This window comes from Takifugu rubripes, chromosome 22, assembly GCF_901000725.2.
Source record: "Takifugu rubripes chromosome 22, fTakRub1.2, whole genome shotgun sequence".
NCBI classification, from domain to species: Eukaryota; Metazoa; Chordata; class Actinopteri; order Tetraodontiformes; family Tetraodontidae; genus Takifugu; species Takifugu rubripes.
In genome coordinates this window covers 13,410,928-13,425,458 of record NC_042306.1, presented here as the reverse complement: position 1 = coordinate 13,425,458, position 14,531 = coordinate 13,410,928, and the positions used below count along the sequence as shown (strand labels likewise).

Sequence of the window (14,531 nt, the reverse complement as noted above, 5' to 3'; positions counted from 1 at the left end):
GATCATCGTTTTCCTACAGGACCTTTTTTATAGTGCTGTCTTCAGAGGTGTGGGTGTGTAACACAAACACAAGTGGATCTTTTCACACTGTTTATTAATTAAGAACAACTGAGCCAACGACTAAGTTGGAATCCAGTGTGTATTTATTATTGCTGTGCACACTAATCAACTGCTCCGTCTATATTTAGCATGGTAATAACACGTGCACTCATTAATTTTAATATACTGAAGCCTGACAAAATCTGCTATTTATTATTTGTGGTAAAAAAGTAAATAATACCAAGCTAAATACATCAGCTACCAGCCAATTAGTGTTGACCTAAAGTCTTATTATAGCGACTCTGTTTACTGACAAGAAAATCATCTTAAAGACGTAAATGTTGCGACGTAAGACTGTTAATACTGATGGGTTTTTTTACAGGAACTTTATTTAACAAATGCTTTGAGTTTTGTGGCCGGAATCAAAGTAAATATATCAAAATTGAGCCGGCCAATCAAAGCTGAGGCCTGAAACTGCACAACTATGCTATCTAATATTGATATCCAGCGTGTTTGTGATCATAAAACATTTGAAGATACTTTGTAGTTTGGAAATCAAATACGCTCTGTGCTAATTTAACAGCTGATTCCCATTTTTCCTGACTGTTGACTCTGCACTCGCGGCTTTTTTCCTTTTCGCCTGTTTTTTCCCCCCCATTTTTAATTCTCTTGCAGAAAGACTCACCGAGCAGATTAGTGCTCCAGTTTCAGCAGCTCAATCGACTCCACTTAAAGACAGAACCAACCATTTGGCACCCGTAGTAAAAGGTGAGAAAAGGCAGTTAAAAGCAAAGTTAAATCCCTCAGCTACGCGCTAAAAAAGTCACATTATGGCGATATTATTGCCAATATATCTACATAAGCTTCCTGTGCTGAGGACGCCCAGCAGAGGTAAATTAGATTGTTAAACATATATATTTCATATGCAATAAAGAGTGATGTAGAACTCATGAAGCTGAGGTTCTTTACCTGCACCTGCGCTCACAGGTGCAGAGAGCAGCCGATAACTGGGTTTTTACCCATCTCCAGCTGCCCCCAGGCTGCGTGAACCAGTTAAACACATGTTGCAGGGCACAATAAGATGCGTGCACGTGAGGCGGCGAATTCTACTGTCAACGCTTCCTGTTGTGTCGCAATCCGAACGCTTTTATTCATTACCTGTTCCAAACTTGCAGCGCTGCCACCGGAGCGCCCTGCGCAGCACAGGCGGTCGCGGTGACCGTGTAGCACAAAATGAATTATGTATGTTGATGCCGATGTTAATGAGATGCTAATGGCGGTAGCCTTCCTGTTGCGCCGCTGCGTTGGTAAATGCTCAGGTAGCTCAGGCGCTTCGGTTACAACCAGCACGCGTATGTATGGGAATTTAGAAGCGCCAGAAATGTCTACACGTCATGTTCCTCCCCACATGAGGTGCGTTAGCATTTCAAGAGGAGACCGAGGAAAAGCTAATCAGACTGCTGGGTCCCCCGTCCCCCCCTAATCCCAGTTCTGCTGAGGTGCCTGTTTCTCCTTAAGAAAATCTGTGTTTCTCTCACACTGGCTCTGCAATCACTTGAAACCCCATTACAGACCATGTGACAGCATCAATTAAATTCACAATTATCAGGAGACACTCCAGAAAATATAGTAACGCGGCGGCGGCGGTGAGTGTGTCAGACAATCCGCAGCTCGGAGGGCTTCGTACCCTTTTTAGCAACTCCTGTGAACCTTCGACAACTCCAAAAATAAAACTCTTGGTAAATAAAACCTCTGATCTTTTGACAATAATCAGACATTTTTATGGGTGAGCGGACATGTGGTGACGCACCAGCTGCTGCTTTTACGTAAATGCTCCTTTGGAGCTATTTCAAATGCAAGAACGTGCGTATAAATATCCAGAGTTGTTCGCTGTGTCCAAAAACGTGGCCTCTGATTCATTATCAGTTAAGCTGCAGAGCCTTTGTCTCCCTTTAGCACCACAGATTAGAGTCCTGGCTCTTGTTTCCAGCTTTGCTGCAGATTTATCCAGACAGAAAAGCCAGAGATCACACAAAAAAACCCCAGTACGAATCAGTGTTAGCCCCCTAACACTGATTCGCGGCTACTTTTGAAGGAGGGCACACAATTAAATACAAAATTGCCGGTTTGAATGGGCAGCCCCTGCGCGTCAGGGAGTGCACAGACCCGATAAAGGTGGTTCATTTCTTCACAATCACCGTCATTTTGCCCTGGATGAAAGCACCGCCGGGGCCCCGTTTGGAGGGGAAACACTAAGCGGAGCGCGCATTGATCTCTCTACCTATAGAGCCGGCCTACACTGGAGCAGAGAGGGGGGATTAAAAATTCATAAGCGTATTTAGATGTATAAGAGCATTATTCATGCGTGCCATCACAGTCTAATACACCAGGGTACTAATCACACACACACACAGTCACAATAGCGTTCTGGTCGTCTTCCAAGTGTCAGCGCTATCATATGGGCACGTGTGTGTCCTGGCTTTGTTCCCTCCTTGAGTGCCATACAATGTGCTGGCATAAATACCTGCTTGACACAGCAGATTGGCACTAATGGCTCTACACACGGCACCATCTGTACACCGGCCCGTTAGCTTCTGCATCTTCTCCGTCCGTGGGCACTCTGGCGTTGGCTTTGGACGTCCATCCCTCACGGCTGCAGAGGCCATAACGGCCAAATTAGATGTTTGCAGAGCGACTGCAGAGTCCAGCTCCGTGCACCTGAGCGCTCAAACTTTAAAGCGCCGCGAGTCGATTTGCCGCGATGAAGATAAACTGAACTTATTTAGCGGCTGCATTTACTTCACTACCGTTTAGCCAATAACTTGTTGGTTACTTTGCCGACTCGGCGTTGCGTCCGAATGGAATAGGGAATGAAACCTCCCATGAAACACAAAAACTCATTATGATTTTGTTATTTAAAAGCATAACATGAAATAGGGGGTCGTTTGAGCCATTTCGGTCGTACTCAGAGCCTGTCGACGTCTGTGCCCGAGCTCAGTAATTCAATGTTAATCGCTGGCATCACATGACTTCTGTGCTTTCCCGCCGCCTGTAGCGCTCACACAGGGATCATAACTATTCATTTGCACAGCAAACCAGCCACACAGGCTTATAAATTAGCTCATCTACTGCAGCTGGGCACAGAAAACGGCCGGGGCTCGCCGAGCGGACGGGAACACGGCCATTTTAGAAACAGACACCTTCCGTCCGGTCCGCGTGACGACCTCTACACTCATGGGGTTACGGGTTGAGAGGAAGACAGAGGCGGTGACCCTCAGGCAGCGAGGGTCACACACGCCAATCCAATGATTTCAATAAATTACAGAGCCAAGCAATCCAACCCCAGCCCTGTGTGTTGCTCTGGCAGGGGATAAATCTCATCAAAGGAAGTGTAAATCAATCTGAAGCAGCATTAGCAGGACCTTGTAGACCCCTGACCATGAGGGAGGACAACTGACAGGTCGCACCAACAGGGAAATGACACAGACACACTACCCCTGCGTTGGGCCTTTGGGCGTGAATCGATGCTAGATGAAAAAGTAAAGCTATTAATTCTCCTGGATATGTCAATTCCCATTGGTGGGTTCAGATTGGTAGTGATCATGACCGGCCCCTTGGGCCGACGGGATCTGGGGATTTTGTTAATACCTCAATACTCCATTGATTCATTAATGCATTTACGACTACCTGGAAGGCACCACATCACACCAGAGCAAAGTTAATCAATTCCAAATTTATAAGTCTGCGTAAAAAGGGGGGAAAAAGCTTGACTGGGGTTAAATTATACGAATCAGTTTCTGAGTAAAATGTGTCGGCTACCCGAGAGGGGGACCCAGAGATTAAATAAGCCTTGTAAAAGATTTGTAGCCACATGTTAAATATTCATGAGATAGTTCACAACCTTTGTAAATGATGGACGAATTTTCGTCCTTCCGCTTACCCGTCCGATGAGCACCGGTTCGGGTCCGGCGTACTCTTCGATGACGAAGAACTGGTTCCAGATCCAGCTCCTCCTGCTGCGGGAGCGCGGCCCCGCCGGTTCCGCTCTTCCCGCGTCCTCCTCTGCTTCCTCAAACACGAGGCCGTTCCCGTTTTCCGAGCTGCCGACCTGTGCAGAGGCTTCTTTGGCATCGCGGCTCCACTCGGGCGCCGGGTGGAGCTTTAGGACGTGACTGCTGTTGACAAGTTTGTTGTCTTCATCTGGAGGGTACTGAGCTGTGCTGAGTTCTGTTTGAGCAGAGTGAACCGACTCTGCTAATGGGTCTCTGTGGGAATCCGCTGCACTGCCTCTCGCTCCCAGGGGCTGCATTGTCAGCAAAGACGGAGCGTCATTCGTTGCAGAGAGCACATGCGGCGGCAAATGTTTTGCGGATGCTAATGGCGGCTCTGTTTGACTTGTTATCGCTTCCTTCTCGGGGCCGAGACCGACCTCGCTGCCAGGTGTTGACAGTGAACGGACAGGACCCTGCAGTCCCACCCTGGCCTGCCCTCTACCCACATCAGGGCTGACTTCACCGGGGGGATTATTAGGGGCGCCATCGGCCTGGTCTTGATTAAGATCTGGACCAGTGACTGGACTTCCGTTCGGTAAGGCTGTTTGATTATCCAGCCCAGAGTGCAAAGGAGCGACAGCTACGTCTTGTCTCTGCACTTTCTGAGCCTCCAACTGTCCGTGATTAACGTCAATCAAGTCTCTTTTTCTACTGCGGCCGCCTTTGCTCGCAACGCTCCGGCTGGGGACGTTCTGCATTTGGGAATTGACGATCCTGACCAGGTTTTCTTTGGACAGCAGCTTCAGAACGCCGTAGCTGCCAGTGAGGTTGAGCTTTCGAGTGGAATCAGCACTGAAGCCTTTTCCCGGAACACCTGTGGTGTGAATACCCGAATCAGATCTGCACCTGGACCTACACACGAGTCTGGTTCTGTTGCCGTGCAGTTCTGACTTATGATGAAGAGACTTGTCTGATTTTCCCGTTTTGCCTTCAACATTCTTGGTATTGTTCTTGGCTTTCTTTGCTTCGTGGACCGGCTCCTTGTTGCTGGCGTGCAGAGCCGCTTCTTTTTTATCGACCGGCTCAACCTCCCGCTTGGGCTTGAAGGCCTTCCTCTCGCCATTTGCTGCCGACTGAGTCGCACGACCCTGCGATATTTTGGAATAGGAATAAGTGCCGGAGTCAGCAGTCTGCTCATAACTGATCAGGTTCCTGAGGGTCACCACAGGCAGAGCATTGGCGTCCATGCTCGCATCCCTCTCCACAAGCTTCCCCAAGTGCGATGTGCCTACTCCCTTCCTCCGGACAATCTTACCGGTGGCGGCGCCTCCTGTAAGCCCCTCCCACAGAACCAGGGAAACCAATAGAAGCAGATTTCTTGCAATCATCTTGTCGTCGAGCAAGATGTTCTAGTTTGAATGAGGAGCGAGTCCTTGCTTTCCAGTTGTCTTCATTCTCTTTTCTGTTCTGCAGCTTTTCATGTCCCTCTTCTCACTTTCCCATCATGCACCATTCACGCCGGTGCCACAGCAGGTGTCCGTCACTCCGTCTGTCCTTTATCTTTCTCCCCTGCGCTGCCGTGTACCTTCGTCTATCTAACCAAGACTTTCTCTGTTGGTTTTGTGAAGCGTCTCATTCAGTTTTCCACGAAGAGCTGAACCCTGCGAGAAAAAGATAACGATAATTAGGTTAAAACTTTAATCATCAGGCTGCTTTAATTAAAAATGGAGCAGAATTCAGAGAATACAGGTGGGGCGATAAAGAGCTAGAAACGACAGAAAACAGTTTCAAACGTAGAAAGAGACTCAAACAGGAAGCACATTAACCGATATTTTTTACCGATATTACAATGACAAACATCTTTGCTCCATCAGCCAGCTGAGTACAAAGGTAACATCCTTTTAGTCTACACGGTGGAAAGAGGATGAGAAAAAAGCTCCAAGCGTTGGGGAAGAGAAACGACTGTCAAGGATTTTAGCTACGATACGGCGCTAGCGCCGTCCCACTTTGATGCGTGATTAATTAACTGGATTAACACGAGGCTTTGATCACCCAGTTAGAATGTCAATACAGATGCAAAGCTCAGATAGGGAGGCACTTTGTTGTACACGGCACCTCGGGTGCTGGTCGAGGCTCCTCAACTCTCGCCGCACGTACGAGGTGAGCGAAACTGTTTTGATGGGTCGCATTTCATGTTGTTGCATGATTTCAAAGTTCTGGAAAGGAAACTGGGTCTTGGCCTGGACATCACGAAGTGCACTTCCAAAGCCTACATCCACTGCATGTTCTGCCAAAGTTCCTCAACCTTCTCCAAGATGTCCTCTGTGTGTCCTGACGGGTCAGAACTGCTTTGCTGGTGTCCATTTTGTGGGTAATTGTTGTCAGTAGCTTCAGCTTCAGCCAGACTTGTTCCTCTACATGTTGATGCTACATATTTCATGAAAATCCATCTTTGTCGGGGTGCATGACACTTGCTCCGCTGTGACGCTCAGGCCCTGTCAGCACGTTCAGCGGGGCATGACTGAAGTTGGGGCGGCCCTCTAGGAATACTCCTCTCTCATCTCCTTCCCGACAACACCAGCTACCACCTCCTCCCCGGCCACGCTCTCTCCGAGCAGAGCTTTTGATTTACAGCAAAGATGGGAAGAAAAAAAAGATGATCCACCCCTCCCTTTTCCCACTTCTCCCACTCACCACCTGTCTCCTCCTCAGCCTTATATATCTCTCTAAATCTCTTTCTAGCCCCTCTCTTTAACTCGCTATTGTTTTAGTATCCACTCTCCTCGTCTCCACTCTCTCATCTGTGTCAATCACAGCCCTGTCACTTTGTCCCTCACCCTCCGTGCACTCTTAAGTTTCAATCACTCATCCGGCCCTCTGCCTCGGCCTTGCTGCATTAGAAGTGACAGCCGTCTCGCCGGCTGCCATCTTGACAACAAGCTACAGCAGCATAATTGCCCGCGTAAATCAGTCAAATCATAAAAATGCAGGAAGAAGGCCGTCCCCGGGGGAAGGAGCCATAAATTAGACGTGATCACATTGGTGAAATTAATCCAATTTCCAGTCATTTGTACGTGCAATTTCAACGCCGTTTTCAATTAGTACCTGGACGCAGCAGCATTTCCAAGTTACAACGTGAAAACAGTTAGCCATAAATTTGGGGTTGACCTGCAACCCTGAGCCAGGATAATTGGTGGCTTGATGGATGTATTTGCATCACTATGGCTGCATTAGCCTTAATTACTGATTTCAAACACATCCTAGTGCACATTAGATGACAGATACACAAACCCGAGGTTACAGGTGATGCCGGTATGGCAAAACACTAATTATTTTTAGTTGCTGTTCCTACATTGTTGATCAGCCTGAAGCTAAACTGGCTTGTTGCAGTGAAAAACAAAGGCATAAATTACTGTTAGAGAGAGACGGAGAGGCTAAACTTTGAAGGAGAAGCCAATACATCTGCACAGATGGGCCAGTTCCACTGGGACTGGAAGACTAAATGGACAGATTACATTCGGGTAACTATTAGGTGCTAAAACGTCTGATAGCTTTTTGTTTTTTCTGCAGCATATTTCGTACAGAATCATCAAAGCAGCCGCTGCAGAGGACGCGAGGCTTGGCCGGCCTGTGTTATCTCGGTTGTACAGCACAGGGAGGCGATCGGGGTGAACTCAATGACAGAGCGCTTCTTGCCCCCACAGGAACTTATCAGTCAGGAGTGTGATGGCCAGGCAATCATTGCCACAGGCGCCTTGTTAACTAGCCTGGGGCAGGTGGTGGGATGCAGTGAAGAATCCAAACATGACGCTGTCGCCACCTGAACCAACGATTTTGCAGCATTTTTCATGTGGAACCCTTTTGTCAACAGGATTTTTGTTGGAGCGCTGAGCAACAAATTGCTCCTGAAATAGTTCTGGTGCCATTAAGAGAAAGACCTTCAAATCAACGGCCCTTTCATTCAACTGGATCCCGTCTCTTTAGTTCATTTACACCAATCTTTTTTCCTTTAGGAAGAAAAATTTAAGCTTTAATTCAACTCATGACATATTTAGGGTGCTCCTGGAACGGCGTAACAGCCGCTGTTCCCCGAGCTTCTCGGTTCCATGGGAAGCATCGGCCTGTGCAGTGGTAAGTAACGCTAATTGGATGCTCAGGTGGGGAACACGAGCCTCCTCATTAGAGCTCCGTGTAGTGAAATACAGCGAATTGTTGTTTTTAATCTTTGCACGAAGCAGCGAAGATCAGGATGTTTATTTCGCTGGCGCACAGCAGCGTGTTGTCTTCAGGAATAAACAGAGATAAGGCGGCTACTGTTTGGGAGCTTCAGGGAGCTCTCACTTCTTAATGAGTCTTATAAGAATGCACGGCTGAGGTATCCGCCGAGGGATTCAAAGCATGTGCACTCGCCGCTTGGGAGAGAAGCTTTCCCTGTGACCCGGTTCATCCGAAACGCTTCCATTTAACTGGAAAAAGTGTCAAAGTCTCAGATCCTTAGATCGATTATTCCGGTTTCACCAACTCAAGGGTGTGGGAGTGGTGCCGACTCACCACTGCATGATGAATAAAGTTCCTGGAAGTTCCTAATTTACAGCGGAACCATTCCAAAAGTGTGAAGACGTAGTGGAGGACGCAACGATGGTGACAGTCGGCCGAGTGCTGGTCAGATTTACCCTAAAATACTGGTGAGCTTGCATCTCTCCCACCTATATGCATAAATATGCCGGTTTTTACTCCCGGGAATTTTCGCTGAATTTGTCTCTTCTGTCAATCACGCAGATGTGGCGAGACGTGCTGGCTCACCTACAGCAACGGCACCTTCTCTCCAACGCCACAGAAGAAGACACATCGCGGCTGCTTTCCAAGCCTCGTTGAACATCCTGAAAACCTCTTTATCCATTTTATGCATATAAAAAAGCCCGAGACTTAAAGCCACATCGATCCGACCTCATGAAATTCATCTCGCTTGCAGAAAAACCTTGAAACTTCCACACAATCCTAAACATCAATACGAACTTTCTTCTTAATACTCGTGTTTCTGCTGGGAAGGAAAATAAAGAAAGCTCTGGGGATCGCCTTTCTGGACACAGCAAAGTCAAAGAGAAGAAAGCGGGCTCTCCCCCACCAGGGGGGAGGAGGAAAAGCAGCCGTACCGAAGGAATTATGCATGGAGCAACAAAGGTAAGTTCCAGAAGAAAGACTGATGAGGAGGAACAGCGAGCAGGCGTGGTGGAGGGGACGTGTGAGGCGAGGACGGCGGAGGGTGGACAGGGCAGGCGGCAGCGCCCTCCTCAACCCGAACTCGGTGGAACAAAAGTCGATCAGTCGAGGCGTCGAAACAACGGCATGGATACGCCGTTCACCTGTGTCCCTAGCCTTGTCTCCATCAGTGTCACTCCTGGGAGAGGACACGACGATGGCAGAGAGCTCCGAACTCGCCGGGAGGGTTACGCCAGACGAGAGGTAGCGTCGGTAAACACCGACCCGTTCGGAATGAATCGACAGCCGCGCACGTCGCTCTGCTGTGAAATTCAGTCCGCTTCAGTATGGGCGGCTGCCTGTTGGTGAGATTAAGACTAAAAAGACTCGGCGTAACGGAGCAGCGACGAGGGGATTTGGATTTGCTGGGATTCGGCGAGATCAATGTGGTTACGCTGAACGGCAGGAGTCAGAGGCTTGTAAAACGCGCATTTCAAAACACAACAAGGGCCTTGAAAATGGCCAAAGAGTGAGCAGTCGGGAGGGTGTGTGTGTGTGTGGGGGGGTCGCTGCCTCGAACCAGCCGCGGCGTGCACAGACTAGCTTATAGGTAGGTTTGGGGGGCGGCTCCGTGCCTCTGTCGTCTGCTCTGACGCGCTCGATGAAGAATCGCTTCCGTTTCGCGCGGAGAGCCGAGCTTGCTCTGACGCTAAGCTGCCGTTCTGGTCATCCGATCTCCGTGCGTGGCTCTCGCCAAATAATTTAGCGCGTTGACGTTCAAAGAGGAGCCTTTGGATTCGCTGCAGGCGCTAATCATGCAGACCTGCAAGCCTTTACACGATTTAGCTCCGTGTTAATCCCGCCGATAGAGCGCCGCGGCCCAAATGTAGCCCGTCCAGGCTTTAGGTCCTTCTGACCAGGAGGAGCTCACCAGGGTTCACTCAGCTTCTCCCATTTTAGGAATCACAGTTCGGACGGTGAAATCCCAACGGACAACACAAACTCAACCAGGCAGGAAACAAACTAGCTTGAAGCCAGCCGCTTTGAACGCCTCCTCCCTCAATACGAGCAAGTTTCCCTCGTCTCTCGTCTCAATTTGCAACTCCTTGGTGGTCAAAGCGTATAAAAGTGGACGGATAAATCCGTTTTCTGCTGGGTCCCATCCAGATGGACCATCAAGACGCCATTTAAATGAGAAAAGGAGCCTGTAACCTTTACTTATTGGACAGTTTCAGCATTATGAGGAGCCACATGGGAAAATAACACTGCTCATTTAGAGCCTCTTGAGACCCAAACGGCTCTCTTACAAATAACTTATTATAAGCTTTATTAATATTACTAGACTGCAAATGGGCCACTTGTAATGAATGCTAACTGGAGGCAGCATGAAAGGACGATGTTTTGACAGAGATTTGGGGACATTAATGATGAATTTCTGTCAGGGTTGATAACAAGCTGATCAGATGTAGAGGGAGAGATAGAAACAGCTTCATCTGGAGCCTTTAATGTGCATTAATCAGGACAATATCCTGGTTTCCTCCACCCGCACATGGATTCAGCAACAGATCAGCTTTAGATTTGCCGCTTCAGATTCCTAAATTTGCCAACACAAAATCACACAGAGGCCGAGGTGAAAAACGGGCGCTCCTGAGGTGTTTTATTCATGGAAAACACCACAAGGTTTGAGACTTTATCAGCGCTTTGCTGTGACAGGCTGTGCTGCTTGTAAAAATAAGAGCTGCAGACAGGAGCTTGTGGAGCACGTGAGACATACGCTGCCCTCTGGAGGCTGGCCGTTGAACAGCCCATAAACGCCTCCTACTGGGTTCAGTCGAAGCCTTCGCTGCACATGGTTGCTGTTGTCATTTCTAATGTCATGTAGGGTGACGTGCATGATGGCGGCTGAACTCAAGACTCCCGACTTTGCCAGCAGCTAGCGCTAGCGTCGCGGCTAGTGAGGAAGCGGCGATGCGCCTTCCGTCTGTATTGACGTCAATGCTTGAAACGGTCTCAGTCAAGTCGGATCACTTGTTGCTGTCTCTGAATGATGAGTCTGGAGCTCCATAAATCTCCTCTCGGCACCTCTTGAGCCAGAAGTCTGTGGCAAAAGTTTCCTGGATATTCCCAGCGCTCCTCTTCTGCAGCTCCGTCTCAGGCTACAGTATATAACCAGGCAGAGCCGCCATAAAGATCAAATAAACTTTGATGGGAGGAGATCACAATGCCGGGAAACGTGCGGGGACGGCGTGTGGAGCCTGTGCTTTACCGCCCTGGCAAGGGTTCAAGCAGTCGGCTCTGATCGCTGTGACGCGTTGAAGAGGCTGAATAAACTAGCGGTGGCAGCGCTGATACACTGAACGCCTGTCAGCTAACGCTATATTCCGCTCATCAGTCAGGCCTCTCAAAGCAATGAATTATGCACAAATGCAAAGAGGGAAGGTTCATTCCGCATTAACGATCGCCTGTACGTGTCGGGGGATGACATATGGCAGCTAATAAAGGACAAACCACTTAGCTTTACTGTAGAAGCCAAAGAAAGATCAGAGATGATTGGAAAGTAATAGAGACAAATAACAAATCATTGCAAGGCTGATGAACTGAATAAAGCCACGCCAGAAGGTCGGTAAACTAATGGAGATTCACGAAATACATACGCTTTAAAAGGTCTGCTGCCTTTTTATTAGGCAAAGGTAAAAGATACTTTATAGCTGTATGTGAGCCAAACGTTCCGATAGCATTATGAAATCCTTTGAAATGACTCGATTATTTGAGCCACTTCGCCTCAGAGGCCGACCGATGAGCCTTTGGAACAGATTTCATCATCTTGTTTTTAAGAGGCGGCACGAATGCCGATAAGATTTATTGATTAAATCAGATTGTTGTGTTTCCGCTGTATCGACGCCACTGTCTGCTAGCTAAATACCAGTTATTGCTACGTGCAGGAACACACATAATAGTGTGATAAGAAGGTATTTGTGTCAGTTACGGGACAACCTGGGGGGAGACTTGATTGCTAATTCCTTAATCCTCCTGAAAAGACTGATTTTCTTTGGGTTGCGTCAGACAATTCTTAACATTTGGAAAATAATAAACATAGTTGAGCGGATCAGGTCTCCAGTCCTTTCCTAAAATAGAATAAACAGGTTGTCTCGCAAGCTAATTGTTCAAAGGCGGCACTGAAACTATATTTAATGAGCACTCGGTGATTCCGATCACATAATCTTGGCTCTGAACGATAATTCAACCCACTGTTACCTCGGGATTCCACGGAGCGTAGAAGCTAGCACGACGGCGCTAACCCGACCTTCCAGAGACTGTTGCCGGTGACAAAAGAAGCCGATGAAAGTCACGATAATGTACAATTTAAGCCCCTTTGGAGGTGCAGCAACAGCGAATAATCAGTGAGAAAAGCACAAATCAGCGGCGTCCACATCCGGAACGCCGCGGGAGACATTTATGGTCGCCGACCACCACAGCTGAGGTGGATTGTGGCATTTCTGTGGCAAACAAGTGACCCTGCAGCCATTTTATCGGCAATAATTTAAGTCTGCCGCCACGTGTGGATTGTGAGAGGCCGGCGGGGCCGATCGGCTCCGATGACCTTCACGCACAAAGGTCGCGGGACGTTCCTGCGGCGGGTCGCTCGTCTGGCTCCGGACCAGGTCTGCCTGGTGACGCGCTCGGCCCGTCGCTCCCAAACGGTGACTCATCAGATGCCAACGCGGTGACTGAAATAACACCTGATGCCCATCGAGCCCGCCTCTGTTCCCCTTCTGCCCGGCTGCACGCGCAACATCGAGAAAGGCAACCCGATCTTTTCGTCTGCGCGGCTGACATTTCAGAGACCGTCCTCGGGGGAGGAGCTGCAGATGGACTCTGACTCGGCGAAGGCCGCGGCCCGGGCGGACCTAATGAATACGTGTCCGGCGAGGAGCCGAGGAACGCTGCTTCTCCGTGTAAACTGTCAAAAGGGCGAACAGTTTTATCGTGGCTCACCTTCCGTCTCAAGCGTATAACAGGTTAATAAAGGAGCCGTTAAGCGCTGCTCTCGGCTCGCCAGCGCTCGAAAACGGCGACGGTTGTTTACCGCTCGAGTGCTGGACGAGGAGCTCGCCAAGACGGCGCCCGGAGGTGAGACAGGGTCATTTCAGAGGCGGGTGAGCGCGACAGGACCAAGGTTAGCCGGCGTATTATGCGAGGCATTAGCACAGGAAGAGATGGCGTGTTTGAGCAGCGCGGCGGCCGTGATGGCGGCTGAATAATGGCGCCCGGCGCGCCGCCTCAGACGCCTCCCGTTTCTTTTTCTTCACATTTGTTTCTTGATTTCACCTTCTGGAGCAAAAGGAGAAACCGACGCACCACATCAGAGGAGGCGCCACAGCGGCGACAGGAAGTGAGTCCCTGAGTCCTCAGACAGAACCTCCATCTGATCAAGACTCCGGGTCTGGCGGGGGCCGGTCCAGCGCCGCTGGCGCCTGTGCTTTTCTCATGTGCGGTCCACTCCTGCCAGAACCGCCGCTCTCCACAATCCAGAACGAGAACAGAGCGTTCCCGTCTGCTCGGCCTCATTATCCCTGTTTTGTTAGCGAGATGCATCCCGAGGTTGTTGTTGTGTCCTGATGCCTCCTCGCCGCCCGCTGCACCTCTACAGCGCTGGTTCCAACCCGGGAACGCTAATGTGGGAGTGGATGTGCGCAGAACCGCAGCGTTTAATCCCCCCCCACACAGTCCCACTCTCCTGTGCTGTACACCCCCCCCCCCCCTTTGGTTTGACTATCACGCCGCCGAGGGCGTCTGTGTGTTTTTTGTAATTCGTATGATGTCGCTCCAATCTTCATTTCTTTTTTGTCCCTCTGTATTTGGGTCAGTTTGTTTGCTCGGCGAAGGCTCGCACAGAAGCGGCGGCGCCTTTAAGTCGCCATCTCCGGCGGGTCAGAGGCCGCCTGGGGTCAGATAAAGGATGATGGGATTTAGGCCTCATTTAGCCAAATTGATGAGTCCCCGCGGCGGCGTTCTTCCGAGGTCCTCCAGATAAACGACCTGCGGCTCTCCGGTCTTATTCGCCGGCACCTTTTTGCGTGGGACGCCGCCTCCGTCTTCGCCACTATAAATTCTGTTAGCGTCAGGGCTTCCATGCGGCCCCACGCCGACATCAAAGAGGCGGCACGGCTCCAAGGTCGCCTCTGTGACCGTCCATCCTGTTGCCTGAGGACGGGGCCTGACGTCGCCCCCCGGGACAAAAAACAACGACCAGCTCGCCACTCCCCCCCCACCCCCAACAGAGGTCGCAGCCTTTAGAAA

The 14,531-nt window shown here is 49.7% G+C and overlaps 1 protein-coding gene across 2 annotated transcripts in view; it reads right to left on the bottom strand.

Moving 5' to 3' along the window:
- The window catches only part of cdh24b (cadherin 24, type 2b), a 106,428-nt gene that overhangs the window by 57,416 nt on the left and 34,481 nt on the right, over nucleotides 1-14,531 (bottom strand). For both annotated transcript variants that reach the window (XM_029831236.1, XM_029831235.1), the window contains one exon: nucleotides 3,980-5,692. In XM_029831236.1, the coding sequence (XP_029687096.1) occupies nucleotides 3,980-5,419 (1,440 nt within the window). In that variant the 5' untranslated portion in view covers nucleotides 5,420-5,692. The remainder of the gene's footprint in view (nucleotides 1-3,979; nucleotides 5,693-14,531) is intronic.